The sequence below is a fragment of the Solea senegalensis genome, linkage group LG18 (genome assembly GCF_019176455.1).
Source record: "Solea senegalensis isolate Sse05_10M linkage group LG18, IFAPA_SoseM_1, whole genome shotgun sequence".
Classification (NCBI taxonomy): domain Eukaryota; kingdom Metazoa; phylum Chordata; class Actinopteri; order Pleuronectiformes; family Soleidae; genus Solea; species Solea senegalensis.
Window position 1 is genome coordinate 7,076,981 of NC_058041.1, and position 25,821 is coordinate 7,102,801.

Consider the following 25,821-nt stretch of genomic DNA (forward strand, 5'->3'; position numbering starts at 1 on the left):
GGGAGGGTTGTTATCAAGTCGTAAACGGTTAGTAACAGGACAAGCAGGTAAGATTTTTATCTTGTTATTGTCTCAAATTTAGTAAACGCTCCACTTGTCATGAGAAAAATAACAGTTCAATTTAAGCTTTGGCAGTCCAACTAGTTGGTTGGATTTTTATTACACTTTCCTGCGAAACGTGCAGGAGACGGGAGCCATTGAGAGCTCAGGGAGCAAAAGAAGCTAACTAGCCATAGCCTAGCCCATTAGCTTCGCAAACGCTAACTCCCTCAACTAGCGTTTAGAGAAAGTACTCTTAATTCATCCGCTAAAATCACTCGCACTGCAATCTCCACAGTACAGCCATCAAATAAACTAGTTTCCTTACGTGCATTTGAATTGCCATGCCCTGTATTGACACTTTTCAACATTTAAAACTTTTTCATTTTAAATGTTCATTGAAAAGTAACATTAGCCAGCTATGGTTAGCATGCCAGCTGCACGAAAACCGCTCAGGCTCACTATTACAGAGCGTAGTTATGTGCTGAAATGTGAAACAAATGTTCAAAAAAATAATTGTGACTATTTTTGACTCTCTTTGTTTTTAGGTGGCTTGTTTCCACGCGTGGTAACTGGAATTATGGACCATTGGAGTATTGAATGGATTAATTTAACAATGGAGTTAAAGGTATTCCTAAAAGTTAATAATGAGTATCCAGTTGTAAGTTTGTGGGTTTCTGGATGCACCTTAGGTAATCCTCTTAATCAGCCTTGACTCGTAGCTAGAAATATGACGGTGAAGATGATGGTGGTGGTGATGATGAGTACACATAGCCCACAGGACTTGCCTTTTCGGTTAATCTTTAAAAGAACAGAACAAGCTCTATTGCTTGGAATTAGCTATTCAACAAAGGAGTAAAGGTTATTCCAAACAAACAATTCCTATTATGTAGTTATTGTTTGGGCGAGGTGAGTTCCACCTGTGGCCGGGGATGACAGCAGCTCTTTAGCTTGGAATGGAGCCACGTCGGGTGCATGACCACTGGACACGTCCCTGTTGAGGTATTTTACATCTTGGATAGATCACATATGCATTATAGTGTTATCTGCCAAGGCAATTGTGGGAATTCCTCTGAATCCTTTAAGGAGAAGCCCAAGGATGTCACTCGGAGCAGGAAAGCTTGTATAGCCAGTTGCCACTGTGCCCTGGAGCAGAATAACAAAGTGGATGATTGGATGTTTTTGTGAATTTCCTCTTAAGCAGACAAGGAGATGCCCTATATTGGATAACTGTCAGAGATGGAAGCTATGAGTTCCTGATATTTGCACTTGCTTCCCAAGACTTTTATGGAGATGTAAAATTTGGTCTAATTTTTAAAGTAGTCTGATATACACAGTGACTATGCAAGGCTTGTAGGAAATAAGTGGTATGCATTTATTTGCATTACTTAAAAGTTAAGGTAGTCTTACATTAATTTTATATATTTTTCTCTGTCCCCCACAACACAACCATCAGCCCACAGTCTTAAATTAACTAATCATTTTCTACCCTCTGACTCAGCAACAACATGTACAATATTTAATTAGATTATACAAGCATCTTTGTTTTATATTCCTCTCATATTTGGGGTGATGAGTGTATATTTGGCAGGCGTGTATTCCTTTTTAGTAGTTTGGTGTTGTATTGATGTCCCTAAACAGCACATGTCGTATAATACTGAAGTTATGGATACACGTTAACAGCCATGCAGAGAATAGCTCCCTCAAGTGGCCATTGACTGCAACTTCACATGGTCATCGTAGCATGGATGTTGTAGTTCCTGTGGAAAGTGACATGAGACAAACAGCTTTCTAAAAGGGGTGAACTCATCTCCAGGAATGTCTTAGATAAACAGAAAATAAATTGAGTCATTTGGGTTTCTCCTGTTAACTAAACTGTGTATGGATATTAATTTAACACCACAGTGAAAACCGTTGACTATGTTCTTGTGGTCACATTATTCATAAAAAGGGAAAATTAGTAGGAATAATAAGGCCCATAATTATCTCTGAAGCAGATTATTATTATTCTAATGCAGTACCCACATCTGGAGCTTCTCAGCATCACATGGACTCGGCATGCCCTCCATCGCACTTAATCATACTTTTTGTTATTGTTCAAAGTCACCAAAGGAATCTTGCCTTTAATTACTTTGTCGCCTGTCAAGCAACAGAAGATGGGACCACAGGAAGACAGACAGACAGACAGACAAACACTGTATGATCCTTGAACTAGTAGAGAGCTTATTATTATTGTTATTATTTTTATTAGTAATAGTAGTTGTAGTACTGGCATCAAATTCATGTCAATTCTTTCCAAGTATAAAATAACCTTGTAATTTGTAATAACCTAAGTAATTAACTGGAATGTTCTGCATGCAGGTAAGAAGCTGAAACAGTTGCTAATATTTAATATTTATATATAATATTTACATTATTAAAAGATATTTAAATGAGTTATTAGCAGATGCCTGTCATAGTTACATTCCAGAAAAATATGGGGAGTATTTTTTTTCAACAAGTCCCTCTACAAGTTACTTGAGTCATGTAAATTTCCTTTAAATTTGTTATTAATCAACTCAAATATGTAGTGACCAAATATTACTTTTGTTTGTGGTCTATTTTTCTAGTAACATTTTTAATTCAAATTTAAATATCGCTAAACATGTAATATTCAATTATTGAATATAACGTAAAATTACATTGACACCACAATTGTTTGCCATTGTTATCTTTAGTTTAGACGCTGTAGTTGTGAAACTGGTATTGAATTGCTCCCTTTGTAGTATTAAGAGCCTTAAAAGTCTCAATTTGCCGAGGCCTTCAAATTGCAGCTGTAATATAAACAGTAAACCAGCAACACATTTACAATACCCTGTGTCTAACAAGTGCAAGATTGACATTGTGCTGTGTTTTGGAAGACAATGCCCTCCTGTGGTATCTTCTTTTGAGCTTTTTGCCGTTTCTTATCTGCCCTTTACTCTGGTGGTGAGTATGAGAAATGTCTCCCGCCTACCAGCGAGCAACACACACACACACACACACACTGCACTTCTATGTTTGTCAGACTCAAATCCGAGGGAGCGGAGCTAGCCGCCATTTTCTAAGCGTCTCTCCCTAAAACGAGAGAAAAAGCCCCGCGTCAAACTGCCATCTGGACTACATTTTGCGCACTGGGAATCTGGATTTTTTGGTAAACTACTATCGTACAATCGCCTACATTTGTAGTAACGGGGGTAGAAAGGACCGTTTTACGGCCTTGACTTACATTCGCTGTGGCGGCGAGGCGAGTTAGCTGCCGAGAAAGGTGTAGATCGTTGATTCGCCCATTGCTTGAATCCGGAACGAACCCGAGAGGCTCTGTGAAGCGGGCCTCTTTTGGCAAACTGGCAGCATTTTTGATTTATTAATGGCAGAGTGATCGAACTGCTCCGTGTTTTTTGTGTTAGCACGTTTGTTTTTTCCACCATAAACTGCAGGGGATTGTTGCCGAAATTCCCTCGGATAGTGCAACCTCGTCACGTGGTAGGTTCCTCCTTTTTCTTTGTTAGCGAGCTAGCTGGACTGGCAAGGTCTACTCCCAACTTCTCCGCTTTAGACAATCTGCATTCACGGTACACACTGTTTCACTAGCCACCAGTTGTGAACTCAAGTATAGCAAATGATTGGCACCGTAGATTTACAACAACAGACTCCCCCTGTTTATTTCCGTAGTCTAATTGCAATGCACACCATGTCTGTGTTGTGCGATCGGTCTTATAGTGCTGTTTGAAATAAGTTGTGATCCAAAATGAGGGGGTGTTTCCTGTTATAGTTGTTAAATATCAAACTACGTTGTTAAATATATTGGGTTTCACTTGAATTTCGGTGCGTGCATATTTTTCCGTGGGTTTTAACGCGTAATATATTATACCATGGGCGTTATTGACTTGAAACTATGAGGTGATCTGTGTTACGTAGCCAGTGACTAACATGTTTACTTGCCTAACGAGGTTTGCGTAAAACCCAACGGCGTCTTGTATAGAGAACATATATATATAAAGAAATAATTGAGCGACGATTCCGAAGCGGAAATGATAAAAATGAGACCTAATGTGAGGAGGGTATGTAGCGATTCACTGCAGTTGTCTTATGGGAACCGCACGCTATCTTGTGAGCAGGTTGTGTTTCTTGCATCAGCAGCTTTCTCCAGCTAACATTAGCGTGAAGCGCATTAATGTGCACGCAGTGTACAGAGTGACACGGTTTTATGAGATCTCTATCTGTTGGTTTTCGTGGGTTAATGCCGCGGTCGTTCGCTGTTTTTTTCCGACAACGCTCAGTGACACAAACACATCGCTCCTGTCCGCGGCTGTCCTCTCATGCTATTGCGATATTGTGATGTAACGTAATTACAATTGTACACGTCCACTACATCGGAGGCAGTTCTATATTAACACTTGTTTTTGTAAACATCAAGAAGACATTTTGGCGATTATGTTACGGTTGGATAATGCTAGATGTGGATATTTTTGTCGCATATCCATCGAGCAGTTTACAGATTAACTTGTACCAGTACGCGTGTGAAATATGAGTTATATATTCTCCAAACTTGGTTACTTATTTTGCTCTTATCTAAAATGATCATGTTCGGTGTGTTTTGAGCGAAATGGGCGTTTTAGGTAGACGAATCGCATTGCATAATCTGCTTCGGAAATACCAACATGGCGTAGTGCGCGCTGACTAGAAACTGCGGTGAAATACTGAGCCCCCATTCATCTGACTCTGCAGACGATACGCGGAGATGCAGCTCCCTTTTATCTTCTGTGTTGTTTAAAGGGAGGATATGTTTTAAGTTGGACGATCTGGCAATCGGCCTGAAATATAGCTTAACAGTACCTCATGTAAACCACTTAGTGTATTCTATGTATTCTTATACTGATGGTGTTCCTGTCATTACTATTTTGGAAATGGTGGCTATTAAATATGTATCAGCTTAAATAAACACATGAATGTAGTCAGGATGACATCATGTGCTTTGGACTAATGCTGAAGCCTAAATCCACCTACTTACACAGCCTTTGTAGAACCCTTCTGCACACTGATTTACCAGTGCATATGTAGGGCAGTGGGGTTTGGGCAATTTGCATTATTTTCTCTCCTTTCTTTCAACATCAAAAATAAATACCAAAAGCTTGCTTTTTATTTTAAAGAAGAGTGCAAATAATGCTTTTTTCAGTCAATACACACAAACGTAAAGGTGTAGTAGGGATTATTCATTATTAGCATAAGATTTTGTTCAGACATTTCATGTTACTAATATTCCATGTTGATAGCATCCTCAAGGTCAATGGATATCATTATTTTCACGTTATATATCTTCTTTCAGTCTTCATGTGTCGTTGGTGGAATTTTCCAACTAAAGTGGTCATAAGGATATATTTGTGCTGTCTTAGATGTTTCTGTAATTCACCTGAAGTGTTTTTCCCAATTACTTTTATAGGATCATTCTAGCTACACTCACAGCCAGCAGGTCAGCAAAATGTCAACGGTGCATCCCTTAATTTGATCGGGCATTTAACCAGATCAGTTTTGGACATTCACTTGTTTTGTTTTTTTGAGGCAGTATGTTTGATTTGTTATTTAACGTTGGTATCAGTGCATCTTCAATTCTTAAATTTGGTGCCAAATGTTTGAAAAGAGGTAATTTGTTTGGGTGGTGGTTAGTAATTTTCCATTCGCTGCACAGACTTACAGAACCTGTACTGCAAGTACTTGAGTGTTTTTGTTTGTTTTGTTGCATATAGGTGCAACTTCCTATCCACGTAATTTAAACTTAAGAAAAATAGTATCATGAAATATGTAATATATATCTGCGTGTATGTATGTGTGTGTGTATACACATATATATATATATATATATGTGTGTGTTTTACAGAAAAAATATGTTTAAAACATTTGACTGTTAACACCAAAACAAGTTTGACTTGGTGGTGTTGTAGGTTCCAGTTGTGAATAGCTATTAAATATGTTTTAGGCACTATTCATGTATGTTTGGTTGAAATACACTGTGTAGTGTCTGTCAATGAGCAAGGATGTGAATGATACTTGGTAATGGAAAAATAATCCCACCCAATAGCCTCCCGGGACATAAAGTATCAGAATTTGATTGTGTAAAAAAATTTAATGTGTGCTTGACTTTATTAGACTTGTGTTTAACTTCTTTTCTTATCTCCTGTCTCATTTGTTCTTTCCAGGCTGTCCTCAGGTGGGGCAGTAAGCGGGTGGTGTGGAGCAGGCCGTGGTGCCCGTCTCTCTGCACTGCATGGCTGCGATGGCGCCCGCTCTCACCGACGCCCCAGCCGAAGCTCACCACATCCGCTTCAAACTGGCTGCCCCATCCTCAAGTCTGTCACCGGCCAGTGCTGAGAACAACGGCAACACCAGCAACATCCTCATCCACAGCAGCGGCCCCGCTAAGTGCAAGGCCGTTTCCGAAGAGTGCCCTCTTGATTTTTGTGGCGGCAACCAGGAACAACAGCAACAGCAGCCAACAGACTCCATTGCCCAGGCCCCAGCCCTGGGCAAACTCCAGCCACTGGTGGCTTCTTACCTATGCTCTGATGTGACACCTTCAACTAAGGAGTCAATCAAGCTGCAAGGAGTCCTCATCAAACAGTCTGTGTTGAAAAGTCACAGGATACTGCCCACTTCCCTACTCAACGGCGGAGACTTCCTGTTGAGGAAGAGGCAGGCAATTGAACTCTCTGACAGCCAGCTCAAAAGCCTCATGAGTGGCAGCACCAACGGTGGTGGCCAGCCCATGGCACCTGTCAATGGCCTGGCCAAAAAGCTGGCCACTATGTCAGGCTCTGGCTGTGTAGTGACAGTGAATGGTGACAAACCCTCTGCCACCACAGACCCTCAGTCACAGAACCTGTCCTTGGACACAGCTACCTTATCAGGCCATATCTCGGTGAAAGGAACCCTTAAACAGAAGCATTCCTCTGGGCTTTCTCAAGGTACAGATGGAAAAAATGTTGAACCATCAGTGCTTCAGTCTACTGCACTTTCCCCCTTTCCCCATGACAACCCCAACTCCAATGAACAAGTGAATTTAGAGGAGACTGATTCACACATGTCAGTCAGTCAGCCTCAGGGCTCTGATAGGGAGAAACCAGGTAGTAGCCTGCAGGGACCCCTATCTTGCACACCTGCACCACAGACACCTCTACCCTGTAGTTCTTCCTCGGACAGCCTTGATGTTCACGTTAGGGAGCGCACACTTCTCAACAGCAGCCGCCAAGCTGAGATTGAAAGTCGGCTAAGGCGTTTGCGCAAACGTCTGCAGGTGGTACAGGCCAAGCAGGTGGAGCGTCACATTCAGCAGCAGTTAGGTGGCTTCCTGGATTCAGCTCTCAGCCGGCTACTGGCTGGTAACCGCAAATCTGAGTCAATGACTCCCACAGCGACATGGAGAACTGGACGCCACTCTTCTTCAAACAGCAGAGATGGTCTCAGTCGCTTCCTGAAAAGTGGCTCCATGCCCTTGGAATTGGAGAGGCTGTATCTAAGTGGAACAGCCAACCTTCATTCAGCAGAAGTTGCCTTTGACTCAGATGTAACAGAAAGCAGCTCTGGAGGGGACTCTGACCTGGAGGAGGAGGAGCTGGCAAGAGTGGACATTGAACAGCGTCATGTCAAAATGTAAGTAAAATTGTACTGTCACATTAAGCTTATTGGAGTGTTTCTGTGTATGTATATGTATGCCTCATTTTGTAGTACTGGATATTTCATCATATAAGAAGCATTTGGTCATTATGCAGCAAGTCTCTACAGTATGGTAATTTTATAATTGTGTGCATTGGTCTATTACACATACCAAGTACTTGAATATCTTGTAGTACTGTCATCTTTCCATGGTGTTCAGTGCTCTTCAATGCTGTGAAAGTCCCTGTATTTCTAGACCCTGCAATATGCTACTCTGGCCTAGCAGGTGCTAATGACAATTTTAACTGCCTGGTCTGCCTCAGTAGTGGTTGGGTCAAACTCCAGGGAGGGGTAGATTTACCATTCGCTCATAGAGCATGTACAGTTGTGTGGGCGGTATCATCCTGTGGCGAACACTCCTGCTCGAATGGACTGAAAGTAAAAAGCTCTCTCGTCACACAGTGCTTCCTCCTGAGAGAGAGCTGAGGCTGAAACTGAACGTTCTGTTTATCTGCAGAGTGAACAAGTGAGCACCCACAGAGCCAGTGAATGTTTTGATTTAAACTGAAACCAAGAAGAAACATAGAGTTGTTGTTGATGGTGGTTTGCAGAAGATGTGGGTTTTTGTTTTTACATGCTGCCCGTTGTGATGTCAGGTTTACCACAGCAGGAGCTTGCAAACCTATTCCTTGGGAAGTTCACGTCAGAGTACACATTTCTGTGTCATTAGTTTTTTTTCGAAAGTAGGCAGTAGGCAAAAAAATACAGCATCTGGGCCGGCAGTGTTAATGGAATTACTGACCTGTAGGATTGGGTAGATTATTAACAAAGAAGATGAGAACACTGATTTATTTATTTTGTTTATTGTCGTTTACTGTGTTGACTTTAGACCTTTGACCTAAATATCTTCATAACTTAACTAGAAGCATGTGTTTATTGCTTGCGTAATTTAAACATTTCAAAATAAGGTTAAATGTGGTATTAGGGTTGTATGATAACTGAATAGTTATATATATATAGATTATTGTATATTTTGATGGAGAATGTACAGTATGTTATATCAATGAGGCTAAGAGTTTTGAAGCAGTTAGAGATATTGATAGGCAGTCGTATAGTTTCTGTAAAGTTCATTTGCCTCCAAAAATGTATTTTAATTTGTTAATTGCTGTTCTAAAAAGGCTATTTCAATTCACATCTTTCAAAACCTGAAATCAGGTTTTTGTATTCAGCTGACAGCTGGCTGTAATATAATTGTAACATAAAGAACTGAATACAGTAAATAGAAATGGTTATGTTGCAAAATGAAGTAAAACCTAGATTCTGAATGGCAAAGAAATGTAGAAGCAGTATCATATCAAGTGTATGGTTAATGTAAATAAACTAAATAATGTAATTTGTTCTGTTAGGGCAATTTATACAAAAGATGACTACCTGTTTAAAAAAAGCACACCACACAAAATTAGACTGTTAACTTGTGTGTGTGTGTGTGTGTGTTGCTAAGCAATCAGCAGCTGTGATAAGCAATTCTCAGCAGGCTTTTTACTGTATCTATTGAAAAACAAATCTGACAAAAATTCTAACAATCTGGTGATCAATTAATAATTTAACTACAATAAATTCTAATAATATTTGTATTTAAATATTCTTTACATGAATACCAAATGTTGACATCTCAGATATGAATACCAGATTAGGCAAAATGAGGAGAATGTGTACAATTCCAGATTATATATTTTACACACATAAGCATTATGTACAAATGTATGATTGTAGGAAATGTTCTGATTTTAAATCATTTTAAATCTGGGAGAGAGCATCTGTGCTAAAGCATCATGTTGAAATTACAGTTGGGGTAGGACAGCTTAGTCAATACATTGGTAACTTGATTTGTAACTAAGTCTAACAGTCTTTTGGTAAGCATATGGCAAACTCATTCAGACAACGAAGTGAAGTTTCTAGTATAAAATCCTTTTTCTCATGTTCTTCAAACAGAGCAGCATCCTCTTCCTGTTTTACCCTGAACACAAGGATGTACAGCTTCTTGCAACCTTGGTAATTGCACAGAACAATTTGACAGCTTGGGGAAAGAGGTCATCAAAAATAAATGGACATAATGTATAAAGCATTTCTGATGTTTCATTTGAAAACTTGCTGCTTATGTCTATTCATGGACTATTTCTTTATACCGTAAAAAGAGAAATTCTGCCGGATCAGGTGCTACAGTACATACGTATGGTTAAATTCAGTGTATGTGATGATAACTGCGACTCAGGATCCTGCTTTGCCTCCTAGACGTGTTTATACCTTATCTAACTGTTCATTTATTATACCACACAGAAGTGTCAGTTAGATATGAATTCATTATTAATGCCTCTAGTTGTCTATGCGCAGGAATTAGTGATTTATCGGTTTTCACAATCTCGGTGTAGCAAATATGGAGATGTGTTTTTCTCCGCAGACACGTTAAATGTCATTTTCCACTCATAAAAATAGCCCAGACCTGAGACCACTTAACAGTTAGTTCAATCATGTTTTATAAGAAGAGTGAGGCCGGTCTTTATTTCTTGCTGCTCTACACAGCAAAATTATGTAATTTGAGTCTAACAAAACAGATTTAGACAGGCAAATTAATTTGCACTGATGTTTCTGAATACGCTGCATTTCAGAGATTTTTAATTCGCTGTCTCAGAAGCATCCATTTATCATTTTTTGCCAATGCTAACTCACAAAAGTGTAATAATACTCGGTAAATCTAAGTGAACACTTCCTTGGACATTAACGCTGTCCATCTGTGGCACAAGCAAACACCTGATGCACATTTTGCCTTTGAAACCTGAAAGCATGTTTAGTCTTACATAAAGTAGTGTGTATGTTCTTGTATTTATATATTTGTGAGGTCCAAATAACATAAAAACCTACCTTTTGTGATGACATTTTGACCTTGTGGGGACATTTTGTCTGGGGCCCCACAACTTTTTCAGGGTTAAGACCTGGTTTTAGGCTTTGGATTTGAATTGGCCTTAGGTTAGGCACTTAGTTGTGATGTTTAGGTTAGAGTAAGGGGCTAGGCAATGCATTATGTCACTGATGTGTCCTCACTAAGATATACGTGTGTGTGTGTGAGAGACAGAGAAAATAATGTCACATTCACAACTGATATTTTTTCATGGTCACCAATTAAAAGCTTACTCCACTACACTAGTCACAGTCAAAACTACAGACAATGTAATGTCTTCTTCAGGCAGCAGCACCTTAATTATTTAACGTCAACTCAGTTGACAGCCGCATGGAAAATGCCCTATTTGGGCTTCTTGTTTGGATGCAGTACATTGGTTACAGCTAATCCTGTCATCCCTGTCTATACTGTATACGTGGTTTCCCGTATCTTAGGGGATTGGTGGCCAGCCAACATCTGTTGCAGCACCTTTCTACAGCAGCACCTTTCTGCTATAGCCTGTGTGCCTGTCTATAATTGTGAAAGTCTCCACAATGGCCGTTATCTAGGTGAGGGTACCACCAGCTTCAGATTCTTATTTTTTGTAGTAGCTGCAAAATAACTTAACTGAAGATGCATTATAGCTATATATATTGTTTAGGCATGCTACATGGAGCACAGGTTGTTCTGTTGAGAAAAGAGTGGGCACAGTTTTTTGTTTCTGAGGCAACAATAATTCTCACCAGGAACCCTTGGTTCTTACATAATGGGTCATTGACAAAACAGTGAAATGTTGTCTTGACAAGCCTCTGAATGTATCCAGCATTAAATACATCTTGTCTAAAGAATGACAACTATTCCTAGCACATGAGTACATATTGCTTGTATGATGTCTATGCAATAGGACAGTTAATGTGTCTGTCTGCTTGCTGCTTGTGAATCAGGGTAACTAGGTTGGCTGAGACTACAGCATGCCTTTCATGCTTATGGCTCAGCATTACTCTGCAGTTTGAGTAGCTTAGCTTTTTTTCCATTTCATTGCTGTGTGTGTGTGTATTTGTGTGTATAGTATGTGAGCCTCTGTATAAGTTTCTGTCCTGTTTAACACATCTGGATGTGTTTAGCTCTGTCCAAGTTCCTCTACACGAACCCACAGGCATTACATAACCCCCCTCTTTTATGTAATGACTGCTGCAGTTCCCTGACTGAATTTGCCCTCGCTCGTTTTTCCTGCCCCACACCCTGTCGGTCTGTCTTGTTCACAATCCCGGCTCCCTAGCAGTTTTTCCCTGTTAAAGATGTGTTTAAACAGCTGTAATGTGAAACTCCAGCCAACCATACTGGCATATTAGAATAAAGCCTAGCTTTCACTACATTTCTGTGTTGGGATAGTGTGAAAAGCTGTGACTTAAGACAAAAAAGAAAGCTACTGCTTGAATTGTCCTTGTTCCTGTTACTGAATGTGAATGGTGACTGACTGACCCTTTTTGAAGCAGGCCTTGTTGTTTTACCTCTGGTCACCACCACCACCACTGTTTCAAAGGGTATACAGTGACATGGGACAAAGTATAAAATGTTGTGTAAGTAAAACAGGTGTCCTTATCAAGTATGCTTTCCCACAGTTGAAGTTTAGCATCTGGTGTTCTAATATTCTAATGCGATATCCATGTCTTCAGTAGTATAGAGTGACACAGAGCATCCTGAAACTAAAGATAGCCTGAATTTAGAATAGACAACTAAAATATTTCAATATTTTTGCATTAAGATAATATACATTAAGCCTTGATAACAGCTTTGCTCTAATGGCCTTGTATAATCTTTTGTTTTTTGTTAATTGTGATGAGATAGTGTAGTTGTGTGCTTGCCATTTTGAACCATTGGCGTAGTAAGGTTTATGAGGTGCTGTGCCAGCTTCTCAGTCAGTAGCAGCACTTAACATTCAACTTTGCAGAAATGAGGAGCTTGGTTTAATTAAGGTAAATGGACACATAAAATGAAATTGGCGCCTGCATTTGAATTGATATTTGTAGGCATCTTAAATGTATTGTAACCTTATGTATTTGATATTTCTGTGGTCTGAGCTTATCCTTTATTGTAGATGCATTTAAAAATCAAGCTGTTCATCTTCTTGTTCTTAAAATAAGAATTGTGAATATTATGTTTAAACCTCCTGTGAATGAAGGCTAAAAAAAGCTTGCTTGCTGTTATTTGATTGATGTAGAACTGGTATATTTTGATTAATACGTTGATTACAAAACATTTCAGCTGGCACATGACATTACAGAGTCATCTTCGCTGTAGTGGATTGTGAGGTAATTTTATAATGTGTACGTGAAGACACCTTCAGTACTTGGAAAATTGTACCTTGTGTGTATGTATATCAGACCAATTTGATGATGCATATGCAATTTCCAGAGTTTCACATACATTGATCAATGCGTGGCAACAGAATCAGCACTGACTGTCAAAATTCTGTCTTTTTTCCCCCAAATACGATTTTAAAAAGCTAAGGATCTTTCCATTCATTCATCTCCCTGCTCTCCATCTCTCTCTCTCATACACAAACACACACACACACAGTCTGCTCCTTTTCTCCACACACAACCTATATCAAACATTAGTGTGAATGACGATGTTCATGTTCTAGGAACGTCTCGGTTTGGAAGTTCAGTGGATGGAATTAGCTTGCTAGCACCCCCTCTCCGACTGTTAAACACAGACACCGTATCAACATTATGCCCCTCACCTGGTTATTATCTAACAAGCAAAGCCCCGCCACCCTTGTATGTAAACTTTGCTGCTTGAAAATTCACACTGCGTCATGTGACCGCATTAGTGTGTGTGCGTGTGCCTTGATGCAACCAGCATGCAAGCCATGTCATCACTTAATGTGTGTGTGTACAAACACTATGTTTTTGACATTTACCTTCACATTATTCTTGTTGAGTATGAATTTATATGGAAAAGGGCAACCTTCAAAATTGTGGCGCTGGGGGCATAACCATAAAAATGTTTTTGCTGGTGCACCTAAATGATTAGGCAGTGCAACCAATGTGAAAAGTTTGTTTATAATCAATCACTTTGAATGTCCTTTTCCTCCCAATTTTTCAGCTTTTTAAATGTGAATATTTTCTCTTTTTTTGGCTCCATATAACAGAAAAAATGAAAACTAAACAACTTTGTTTTTTCCTAGCATTTCCTGTCAATAATTTCTCGATTAATTGAGATTTTTTTATATATATATATATATATATATATATATACACACATGTACATGTACAAGTATATATGTGTGTGTGTGTGTGTATATATATATATATATAAATATATATATACACATATGTATGTGTGTGTGTGTGTGTGTGTGTGTATGTATGTATGTGTGTGTGTGTGTGTATGTGTATATATATATACATATACATATTCTGCACTAAATGCTCATAGCACAATTTCTTGAGCAGAACTAAATATTGGAAGGTCCAGTATATCACAGTATTTTTCACAATTTCATCAGTTTCACATTATACAATGTTTATGCATGATCATTAATGAATGTGCCAGCAAGAGAGGTGCAGTTGAGTGTGTGTCTGCTCGTTGTAACTGAATACATTATTGGTACTCTAATACGTGTTTTCTGCCAAGTTGGTGGAGTAAAGTGCTGTAGTTACTTCCTGTCACTTTAGATGAGCCCTTAACGTGAGGTGCATCAGTGAAAAGGGTCTTCAGGCCGTGTTTTACTGCGCCATGTTCAAATTCAAATAAAATTCATATCATAGAAAAAATAAATTCCAGTTTTGGTATGAACCAGTATACAGCCCAGCAGAGCATAATTGCAGTGGTTATGTCAAACAGTTTTGTGTCCATGTGCAAAGTACACATCCCTCTGGTGTTACTTGGCACACAAAAGGAGAAGGGGAGATGCATAAGAAGAACATAAAGTATTGACTGATTAGTCATCACAATTTTCATAACTATCTTGGACGTCTCTTTTTGAAAGAACATCACATGTCCATTCAACTCGTACATTTCCAGAAGGCGGCAGATATAAGGTGTGGGTTTGTTGACTGGATCAGTATAGGGGTGCTATACAACATGCTATGTGCTGCATCCAGAGAAGCACCACAATTGAGAATGTGCTGACAGTTGGGAAACAGTGACTGTAGTGATTGCCACTGGTGCTTTGTGTGTGGGAGAAGGGGGGAGGAAAATATGTCCTGGATAGAGGGGGAATGGAGATCCTAGTGTTGGGAGGGGGAATTTCTTGATGCTACTTAATGACCCCTCCTCCCCATCCTCTTCCTTTTACTCTCACGATTAAGGTCATTGGACTTGCAATGGCCTAGTATTTTTATTTTTCTAAACATCCTGTTGTAGGTCTTTCTGCATTCTCGCCATTATGATCTATTGCTAGTGGTTGCCTTCCTTTTTCCTCCTGTCTATTTAATGGACCATATGATAGCTGAGTTAATTTTAATACATCAAACATGTAACCCAAGTATCCACTGGAGGAGCCATTGAGCTACTAAATATTCCTCTTTAACCTAGATTTCCCACCGATTCATTATCAGGTCTCTGTGCCCTCTTCAACCTTTATGGAGAGACTCTTTGTAAGAAGGCCAGTGCAAAGATGTTTGGTCCTGCTTCAGTGTTTTGACAACCTCCGCAACGTATACCCAGGCCTCCTTGTCATAGAGCACATGAATCTCCTTGGGATCATTTTCCACCTTGTCCTCAGGGACATTCCACCTGGCCCAGCCTTTCTTTGGTAGATCAGTTGTCCACCCACTGCTTGGCGAATCATGGCACACAGCCTCAGAGTAATTTGTGCAGTTGATGGTAGGACACACTTTAAGCCACCAGTGTTGTTTTGAGATGAGTCTCCACAGGGACCTAGTGATGCAAATGAATTGCCAGTGCATTGATCTAATGCACCAGCCATGGGCGTGTTCAGGAGTGTTGCAGTATTAGTGAACATTCACCACAGTGTGTAAGAACAGGTTGTTATTCTGAGGATTAAATTTGTCCAATGACAAAATGATTTGTTATTAGTTAGAAACTCTGCAGCTATATGTGCAGCAGTGTCCTTGGTACTGTATTGCATAAACGACTAAATGTTGTAGTCTGGGTAAAGGAAAGAATCATGACATTTCTCATTGCACTGATTGGTGGCTGATGTATGCATCAAAGCAACAATAACTCCTTTCTCTCAGCTCCACAGTAAGACATGATTCCTGGTTGGATTATTGGTTATCTCTCTGTCTGCTGCACTGTTTCCCAACCCAGCCCCACCCCCCCAGCACCCTGTGGCCTGTAGATTGCTTTTAAAGCCCGTCTGTTCCTCTCTCCAGGCTGCCAGAGCCTCCTAGTCCTTGTTGTCCCTCTTTTACCCTCTTCTTCCTTCCTTTTCCCTCTCAACTCCCTCTCTCTGCACTGGCCTTTGTTGATTTCCTACATCCTGGCAGCGGTCTGAAAATTGAAAACAGACTAGTGTAGGGAGGAGAAAAGACTTAAAGTGCAAGGTCTATCTTTGTCTGCCATCAGAGCCACTATTTTCATTGTTCACCCGTGGTCACTGCAGCCCATATTTTGACAAAATGGCGCCCTCTGTGGTTGCTGCTGCACAGTACAAGAGCAGACATTTTCCTCTCATGTCTGCCTTTGAAATGCCCATTCTGTGTGTCATACTGGTAAAATGGAGTACTCTGCTCTCAGTTGGTACCCATTCTTTGATTCGGAGTAACGCAGTGGGATGGAAACCCCCCTTTAATATGAGGCCTTCACTCATGATCCATCATGCCTGATCTCGCTGTTTGTTGATTAGAAGCTTTTATGGAGTGCCTGCAGTTACCATTGCTGGGAGCTTTGTATAATGCTGATTCACTGACCTCTGCAGTCTGACAGAGGAAATGCTCAAAGTCTCAGTGATAATATACTCTGGTAATAAGTTTGGGATTTTCCAATGTTATCTTTGAAGGTGTTTCCATGTATTATATTTCAGGTTCATGACAGACCAGATATTCACCATATGAGACTATATCTAACACAATTTAACTGCAATTTGATTTCAGTAAATACATATTGTTTTTCTTTGGACTGTGACTGATTATCCTCCCTGTTTTTTTTACATAATAGCCAACACCAGGTTCTGTGTCCAAAGAGACATTATTAATTGTTTTTAAATGCTACCTATCAGCCCAGAACACAACCCATAGACATTAAGAGCATGATCAATTCATACTTGAGAGACTTGATAACTGCTACCAAATTTGGTTAGCAAATGATTTAGAGAACATTTCCAGATTCTTTACATTTAATTCAATGTTAATTTCTAAAAGTTGTCATCAGGCATTTTACTCATATTTAACTCATATTCACACCCTCTCTGACCCATAGATGGAAGCGAGCAGAGAGCCGTTACACTGTGGAGAGAGCTGCAATCATCAGCCACTGGAACTGGCTCCAGGCTCACATCTCAGACTTGGAGTATCGCATCCGACAGCAGACCGACATATACAGACAGATCCGTGCCAGCAAGGTCAGTCGTTACCTTTTGGTAGTTAAATCCATGTGTGGAGCTGTGTGTATGTCTGTTAATACAGGAATTTAATTTTGCGGTTTCTTTGATGTGGTGGCTCCTGTAACCACACTTTTGAATTCATGAAGTCGTCATAATGGAGCCGCTGTGGTTTTTCCACTCATTATTTAACTCAGGGGTCTGAATCTATCATTTGGGTCTTGAATCCTTAGGGCTTGGTAGAGTTGGGAGGTGTTGCCCCCAGTGCTGTGCCTGCAGTTGGGACAGAAGTGAAAACAGAGCCTGCCAGTAGTCAGGTGAGCATAGTTAAAGTCCACAGAGGGGTATGTTTACTTGTACTGCTGCACCTATCCTGTCTGTTCAGGCTTAAAATATGAACAGTATTAATGGGCAAAACAAATGTGGTAATTCAATAACAGTTGTGCAATATCTGTTCCACATTTTGTCCCATGTACCAGTTGAGAAGACATTATAAAGACGTTTTTCTTACATTACTATTGAAAAATTAACATGCTTCACATGCTGTGTGAATTTTGTCTCAGCCCATTCAATTATATTAAGTGTGTTTACATACTGAAAATAGATTATAATATAAAGTGACCTTTATTCAGCTCTGTAGTGATCCGAGTTTTAGGTAAATTGATTCTGTGGATTGTTCTTTTCATTTTATAATTACATTTTTTTATACGATGAACTTGTTGACCGGAATTGGTTGCGTCTGTTATCTAAATATCTGTTTAACCAATACAGCTGCAGGTGTACCTCTTATCAGATGGATTATGTTAAGACTATCCCATGTGGATTAGTCATAGTGGGTTTTCACATTCATATTCTTAAATTGTTTATTCTTAAACAATATGAGCCTGTGTCACCCCTGAACGGTGCAAAAAGGCTGATGTCTTGATGATGTCTTACATTTGACTGATTACCTGAAATTGTGCTCATTGGTGTAAATACTTATCAAATAGGAGTTCCAAGTTGCACACTGTGATGAGTGCACAGTGCAAAGTCTGTTTCTAAGCTTTGGAAGGCATTTGCACAAATTGAGCAGGATGTGATCAGTTTGCCTGTTGTGTAATTTTCTTAAATATCCTGTGCTCACCAAGTACTGGTGGTCAGCTCGTGTTCCTTCACCAGTGAACACGAGGTGTAGTCTAACTGGCTTTGTCTTATCTGTCGATGCAGGATGTTGGTTCAGAACGGCTCGAGCACACAGGTACCGCCCACATCACCAACACAGAGGGTGGCCCTTGGAAAGGTCAAAACGGTCAGCCAGTTAACGGTGTCCTCAGCAGGTACAGTCCATAATGATTACCTTGATTTCAGGACGTCATTCTTCAGGCACAAATATAACATATTAACTACTTCCACCTACTCAGATGTAGAGATTTAGTTGCTCTTCAGAACTGAATTTCTAAAGATGGTTTGGGATAAAAATGTAATTATGTAAATGACATCATTAGTTTAAAATGCCAAAATTCTTTCTCGTTTCAGTCGCTCTACTGAGCACTTGTTTTTAACTGTTTTGTATGCAGTACTGTGCAAAATGTCTCAGGGCACCACCAGCTTTGTTGTTCTTGTTTGTCAAATACTGTAACCATTGGCTTTGGATTGGAATGATGTGACTGAACGTTGGTCTTATATATTAGCGAGCTGTCAATGAGTTTAACTCATACAACCTGTGTATGTTATGTTCAAACATGTTTTGAATAAATCTGGCTTAATGGACATTTTTCACTGCCGACATTTGTCAACCTTTTTAATTAACCTAATAAGTAGTATTTCAGGCAGATTATGATCTGTAGCCTTATTTGCTCTCTTGTTCTTACCAATGACAGGATGGCAGAGAGTGCAGACACCAAGCATCAGCAGCCATCGGCGAGTGACGGCACATGTGTGGCTGCACGGACACGACCACTTGTCAGCTGCCGAAGACGGCGGCTCATTCAGCCGAACACTGTGCCCAACCTCAATGGCAAGGTACAAGTCATTGTGGGTGTGTGCGTGAATGTTTCAAATTGTATCCTTGTGAAATGGGTGCAAAAACCTCTCTGTACATCATTTAATGCACATTTAAGAGAAATGAAGTGTATTACTGGACAACATTGTGTGCTAGCAGGCTGCACTGACTGTAGTTCCAGTGGTTTGAAGCCTAATAACTAAATAAACAAGAGAGGCTGACTTGTTTATGAAAGTAGGGCATCTTCCCTAGAGTCAAATAAAGAAGACTAATCACCCATGTGACAACTCACAAGTTGTAGTTGAGAAAAATAGAAACATAAGCCAGTTGTTCATCATTGAAGATGTATTTAAGGCTTTTAAACACTTATGTTAGTGTTTAGTGGGCTGTATTTACAATTTTATGTGTTTTTTGTATTATGTATTGCAATAATTTTCATACTGCAAGAACAGCACTTATTAGTACAAGTAAAGCCATTTTCTTCACTCTGATCTACTCTCACTGCTCCACTGGTTTCAGCACAAATCAGAAGCTATGTAATTGTTTCTTGTTTTTAATTTAAGCTACAGTTCTGTAACACATAATTAACACTGGATGAGTTATGATACACTGGCATTTATTGTTTAGGCTATTAAAAATGGAAATGTTTTCTATGGTGACTTGCCAAAACTGAGTGTTTTTTACATTTTTCATGGTTTGCAATCTTTTCTGTGCATCCATAGGCCCAGAGAAGCAGTTCTACCCAGTGCAACTGCAGGGTAAACCCCAGCTGTGTGATGTGTGGTGGCCGGCCCACCCCCAAAGAAGACCCTCAGTATGAACTACCCACCCTGGAACGCCTGTCAAGACTGGATCTTGGCATCCACCCCATCCTCTCCTTCCCTGACGGTCAGTGCTCTTCACTTTAAGGCCGCTCAGTTTACTCAGCCATTTCCTACTTCACATCCAAAGGGGAAGACAGACAGGGAGTGGTCATGTAGAGAATTCTCCTCGGGAAGTTCTTAGAAGACTCAATTGTTTTGTAATTCAGTGCTGGGCTTCTTGTTGACAGCACTGTTTTATTTCTTTGAATGATTAAACTCTCAAGACATTTGAGGCAAAGTTGATGATAGGTTTGGTTTGACATGAGCATACATAGTGTTTGCTTTTGTCTTTGTTGTATACATTTTGTGCACACCATTGTGATTCAGTAATGTTCAACTATAGACGGCAAATATGAAATACTCAGCTAAGCACTGCACAATGTGCTGCACAGTGATCAATCGTCATTACCGTGGTGTCTTCAGGTGTCCTTACTTTGTTTCTTTCTGCCTCAGACGTTTGTATAGGCCTGCGTCTGCAGCAGGTGATGAAGAGCCAGTGGCAGACCAAGTCTCTGGAGAGGAGCAAACCACTGAAGAAGCTCTCCCTCAAACACAAGCTTTCCTCATCCAAAGAGAAGCACAAGTTTGCCAACTCACTTATGGCAGTCAGTAAGTACATGTGTGACTGAGCCAAAGATCAATCCATGCATCTACAGAAAATGTCTGAAATTATTTGAACCACGGAGGCATCAGCTTTCCCCTTTTAAACTTAGAAATAATGAATGATCACACAAATGTGTTATTGTGAAATCTCTACTCCATTAAATGTTTTTGTCATCTGCTTCTATTTATGGTAATTTTATTTTGGGGATGATTTTATTACACAATGTTTCCAAGTAATTTTGCAGTGCCATGTTACTGTCCTGTTGCAACCACATGTTCAACTTTACTAATGTTGACCTTTATTCTTACAAGATGTTGCTGTTCTATGTATTGTTATGGTGAAACACAATTTTCAGAACTAATGTTTTTGATGTGAATGTGTGGGCACTCTGACATTTTTTTATTTATAAACCTGTAAAATAATTCAATTGAAAACCTCTGCCAATTCTCCACATGTCATCTAATGTTAAATCGTGACTGGTTCCTGGTGTTGCAGGACTGGGGCATTATAAGAACCGTGCTGAGAAGCCGAGGACAGTGGACAGCAGTGTGGGCAGCAGCAGTGCTGTGCTGAACGCACCCCGGCTTGAGGGCCAGGCCATGTGCAAGACTGAGCAGCTGCAGGCTCTGTCCACCTCCTTAGGGCCCTATGACAAGAACTATAGCCGCAAGAGATTGAGAGAGCCCTCGCTGGATAGAACTGACAGTGAGTGTCTTAAATAAAGGATGCCCTGGTCAAACACTGAGTTGTAAATCTGCTGCAGAAAGACATCCATTTGGTCTTTTTAATGTGATATCGAAGGCTCCCTGGAATGAAAAATGGGTCTGAGTTGTGTTTATTTCATAGCTCTTCTGCCATTTTGACGGTTCACATCACTTAAGACTCAGTATAGATATGCTGCTATAAAAACTGATGAATTTGCCAAGGCTCAAGGAAAATGAACAGTCCTCTAAATTCACCTGTCTCCTCTCTCGCAGCCTCACCGAAACTTTTCATGGAGTCAGCCAGCACCTGCCCGACCCTGACCAACATGCACTCGTCCCTTCACAGCCCCCTGACACGCCAGCTGTCCACGTCCTCAGAGAACAACATGCCGCTGAACTCCAGCAGCCAGAGCGTACCCAGTACACCTGTAAGGAGACACTGGGCTGCATCTTTCTTTTTTCACTGGCCTGTGTTATAGAACACAGGGAAATTCCCTGAGATGTTGAATATTCAAATTGTCATTTAAGGAACGAGGCCAAGGAGTATACCGTCATTTCCGTCCAGACCGCGAAATATTATGTTTGGTGAAAGAATATAAGTGTCTGATGGGTCTATGACTAAAGACTCAAATGGCCAGCATGTGGGGGCTGCCCTATTGTTTAATAACTCAAAGGTTGATATATTGTTGAAACCATGGAAGTAAAGTCTTGGTCCCTTTCTCCCAGCTGCAGCCCATCAAGAGGAGAAGAGGCGAAAGCTCCTTTGACATCAACAACATAGTGATCCCGATGTCTGTGGCAGCCACCACCAGAGTCGAAAAGCTACAGTACAAGGAGATTCTCACACCCAGGTAAGCACATTCCCATTCTCATTTCATATAAAAAGGATTTGACCAGCAGAGTGTTTGTGCAGTGACCTATTGGTCTGACACAATTGTATACGACCTACTTCCTGTACTCACGCTTTCTTTTTTTTAATGTAGTTGGCGAGTTGTAGACATCTTCTCTCAGCCTATAACTGAAGAGGAGAACGAACGGGAGGTGAGTGTTTACTGCCACTAAACTGTGGCTTTGGATTTCATGAAACTTTACCTTACTACTTTTTTATTCTGTGTTTGATCCTTTGCAGAATAGATATAAAACGCAGGAGCAGCCCACTATTTTTAATTTAGAATACACTGAAATGAATGAACAGTGACACCCGGTGGTCTAATTTTTAATGACATATTTTTGTGATGCTGCAGTCTGATAAATATAAACCAACAATGTTTTTGTTTTTTTATGAGTGATTAAATAAATGCAGACAGGATTTGGCATGCTTACTTCTCAATACCGTAACTCCTAGACTGTGACACCTAGAAAATTCAAAAACTATATACTGGATACTGTAGAGGTATTCATTTTCTTGATGCTCGTAAGAGGAGGGTTAATAAGACAAGTGATCAGCTGGTCAGGACATGTTTACCAAAAGTTTTTAAGCCCTCTGTAAACAAATATGTTTTTTTAAATCTGAGCTCTATTAAATATAAAACTTAACTTTTCTGTCCCTGCACAATCTATGCTCGGTAAACAACCAAAGTGGTGGAACAATTTAAAAACTGAATTATCTAGAATATTTCAGGGCCCTGATGGTATTTTTGCTTGTCTGTAGGTGGAGGACCTGTCAGACGCAGCATTCATTCAGCTCCATCAGCCCTATGAAGATCAGGAGCGCAGTCGCTGGACATGGATGGCCTTCGCTCCTGCGAAGAGGAGGGGCAGCAGGTCACTACCACAGCAGTCACACGCTCGTGTTTGACGGTAGTCTGTACATGTGCAATCTAAAATAATTACCTCTCATCGATTACCTCACTCCTCAGGTCGTACAAGTCTGTTGATGGGCGCACAACGCCGTTGCTGTGCGGGACCAACCCTCCCACCCCTCAGCCTGCGTCCCCAGACCCCGGCCACTGCCCCATGCTCCACGACTACAGTTATGTGCCGTCACCCATGAGCCCAGCCAGCCCGGACACCACCTCCAACCCTCACACACCCTGCTCGAAGGACTCCCATCGGCTGCTGTCCAGCGAGGACACGCGATGTTCAACGCCAGACTTCACCTTTGAAGAGCGGGTATGTGCCGTGTTTCCAATCGTGGCGCTTGGTGCCCTTTTGGTGGAAAAGGGGAAACTACAGTCAGACAATAAGGAACACCTCTGTCAGGATTTGTTATGTATATTTGACTTTTATTCTCTCAGTAGCACTTGAGACAGGCAGCTGGACAGGGGAAACAAAGACAAAGATAATTCTGTGCATCATTCAGGACATTTGAATAAAAATCTCCACAAGTCCCTGTCAAGTTGTTAGTTTATTTTATAACCGTGCAAGACATTTCAAATCCCCTTCAACTGTAGATGTCAAGTAGAACAACTTGATCTGTGTGGTTTATTTTTGGATTCTCAAAGGGTGAAAAACACCTGTTGTAATTCTCCTCAGTGCAATGTGATGCATTCAGATTATGAATATTTAGTTAATTCTCGTATGTCACAAAGAAAATGAGCATCACCATTGTGCATTTTGCTTTAAAGTAAATGATGGTTGCATTTCTCTTGATAGATTTCAGCGTTACAGCTCATTGTAAAATACTTTATATTGAAAGCTAAACATTTTGTGCTGTTTTCAGACGGTACCACCGTGGGAGCGTCGCAGCTTCCCCTTGCCAGAGGATCCAGTGCTGGAGCCTGAGCCCGAACACGTCAGGCCTAGAATGCGCAGCATCTCAGGTTGTCGAGCCACAGCCTATGTACGTTTAGATTCGGACGACATGGATCAGCCTTGTGATGACGGCTCCAGTGAGAGCGGCTCCAAACAAAAGCCCTCCACCCACCGATGAATGACTGACAGGCTGACGTCACCTGGCTCCAATCCTGCCCCACCCCACAAATTTGCCCGCCCACTCACCCACAGCTCCTCTCTGGCATTAACAAGCAGAACCTCAAAGCAGAATAAAATATTATGATGGGTTCCTGTTGTTTGATATTCAAACATCAGTCTAATACTTTCACAGTTTTTAGTGAATATTATGGAGATAGAAGCCTTTCCCTACACTTGTTTTTGTCACAGGAAAAAAAGGATAAATGTTAAAAAAAAATAAAACACAAAAAAACGTATAAAACAACACGTTACAAAAAATTATTTCTGTAGTAGGCTAAACAATGTACATGGGGGCTTAGTGGTGTTTCATATGTCGCGTGTACACTTGTAGCGCACTATGTAGCGGACTCCTCAAAATATGGCCAAAGGGTGTTTTCTATTGACTAGTTTGCTTGTAATTCCCATGTACATTTTTAGTGGAGTGACAAATAACAAAACAAGAAAGAAAAAAAAACAACCCCACTTCCCTCCCCACCCTCATCCAAATAAACAGGTACATTTGAGATGTGGCCCCTTCTTCTCCCTCTAGAGGTCATCTGAAATCACCAGAGCACTTCTCCAACTACAAAGTCTAGTTTTGTTGGTTTGTTTTCTTTGTTTGTTTTTCATTCCTGACATGTTTTATTTGTATTTGTTCTGCCTGTTCCAGCATAATAACACATTATTTGTGTTTGAATAGTAAAATCATTCCTTTACCGTCTCTTTGGAGAGTGTCCAGCTCCCTTCTCAACCCTCTGGCTCTTCTTCACTGTTCATTTTATTAGAGGGTGATGGCATACAGGACTGGGGTGTTTTTTGAGCACTTGCCCTACAGAAAGTGCTGCTGCATGCTGGAAATCATGCTAATGTTAAGTCTTATCATAAGAGCACACAGTTAAGGCGTATTGTGGGGGGAAAAAAGGAATTTATCGCAGGGGATTATTTGTACCGTCTGTGAATTCACTTCCTTTTCCTCGGTCATTGCTGTAATACAAAAGTCAAATTGTGGCAAAATAAAAACATAAAATAAAGCAGCACACCCTCCATTGTTTCTGGTCCAGCTTGAACCCTGCAAACATTTCAAATGTAGCAGCTCTTAGCTCTAAGTCACCCCAAGCTCAGGTCCTTCAAATTAAGGGAAAATGTTCTGCTGTTAAATAGCCCAACTATCAGATGAATCAGATCCAGACTACTCTGTTGCAGGGTAGAATTTCATATTTTTTTTTTACCATTCTGCAATGTCCATACAACCTCACTCTTACCCCTCCCCAACCCCAATTGCTATGCAAAAAAAATCTATGGTTGTTTCATTTTTACACCTCTCTTTATGCCACAGCCATTCAATCACTTTTGTTTTCTTTTGTAGTTAAGCGAGATGTCGATGTACCTGTTGGATTGTTGCAGCAGTTAACCTAATCAAAAAGCAGAATTGTTTCTTCTTTTTTGTAAATAGTACCATTAAAACATTTATGTTTAACTTGGTGCCGTTGTTCTGGTCTCAAGTCGTTCACTGTTGAACCTGAACGTGTTGGGAGTTTTGATAAGTGTGGGTAATTAGACGGTGTGTGTCTGTAGTATCGCACGTGGGGTGATTTTGTGTGTCATACTCATTCACACCAAC

The 25,821-nt window shown here is 40.4% G+C and overlaps 1 protein-coding gene across 5 annotated transcripts; it reads left to right on the top strand.

Annotated features, from left to right (window-relative positions):
- Positions 1-25,677, top strand: kansl1a (KAT8 regulatory NSL complex subunit 1a). 5 transcript variants are annotated; one of them, XM_044013751.1, is made up of 16 exons: positions 1-47; positions 588-667; positions 6,255-7,704; positions 17,036-17,177; positions 17,390-17,473; positions 18,363-18,472; positions 19,016-19,157; positions 19,860-20,025; positions 20,454-20,609; positions 21,091-21,309; positions 21,582-21,736; positions 22,035-22,159; positions 22,292-22,349; positions 22,960-23,072; positions 23,168-23,420; positions 23,971-25,677. In XM_044013751.1, exons 3-16 carry the CDS (start codon positions 6,323-6,325, stop codon positions 24,178-24,180), a joined length of 3,315 nt encoding a protein of 1,104 aa, XP_043869686.1. In that variant the 5' UTR covers positions 1-47; positions 588-667; positions 6,255-6,322; the 3' UTR covers positions 24,181-25,677. The 5 variants fall into 5 exon arrangements, with proteins under 5 accessions (XP_043869686.1, XP_043869685.1, XP_043869688.1 ...); XM_044013750.1 differs by lacking the exons at positions 1-47; positions 588-667 and adding an exon at positions 3,067-3,543; XM_044013753.1 differs by lacking the exons at positions 1-47; positions 588-667 and adding an exon at positions 3,067-3,543 and having other exon boundaries at positions 21,100-21,309.
- Positions 25,678-25,821: the final 144 nt, after the last annotated feature.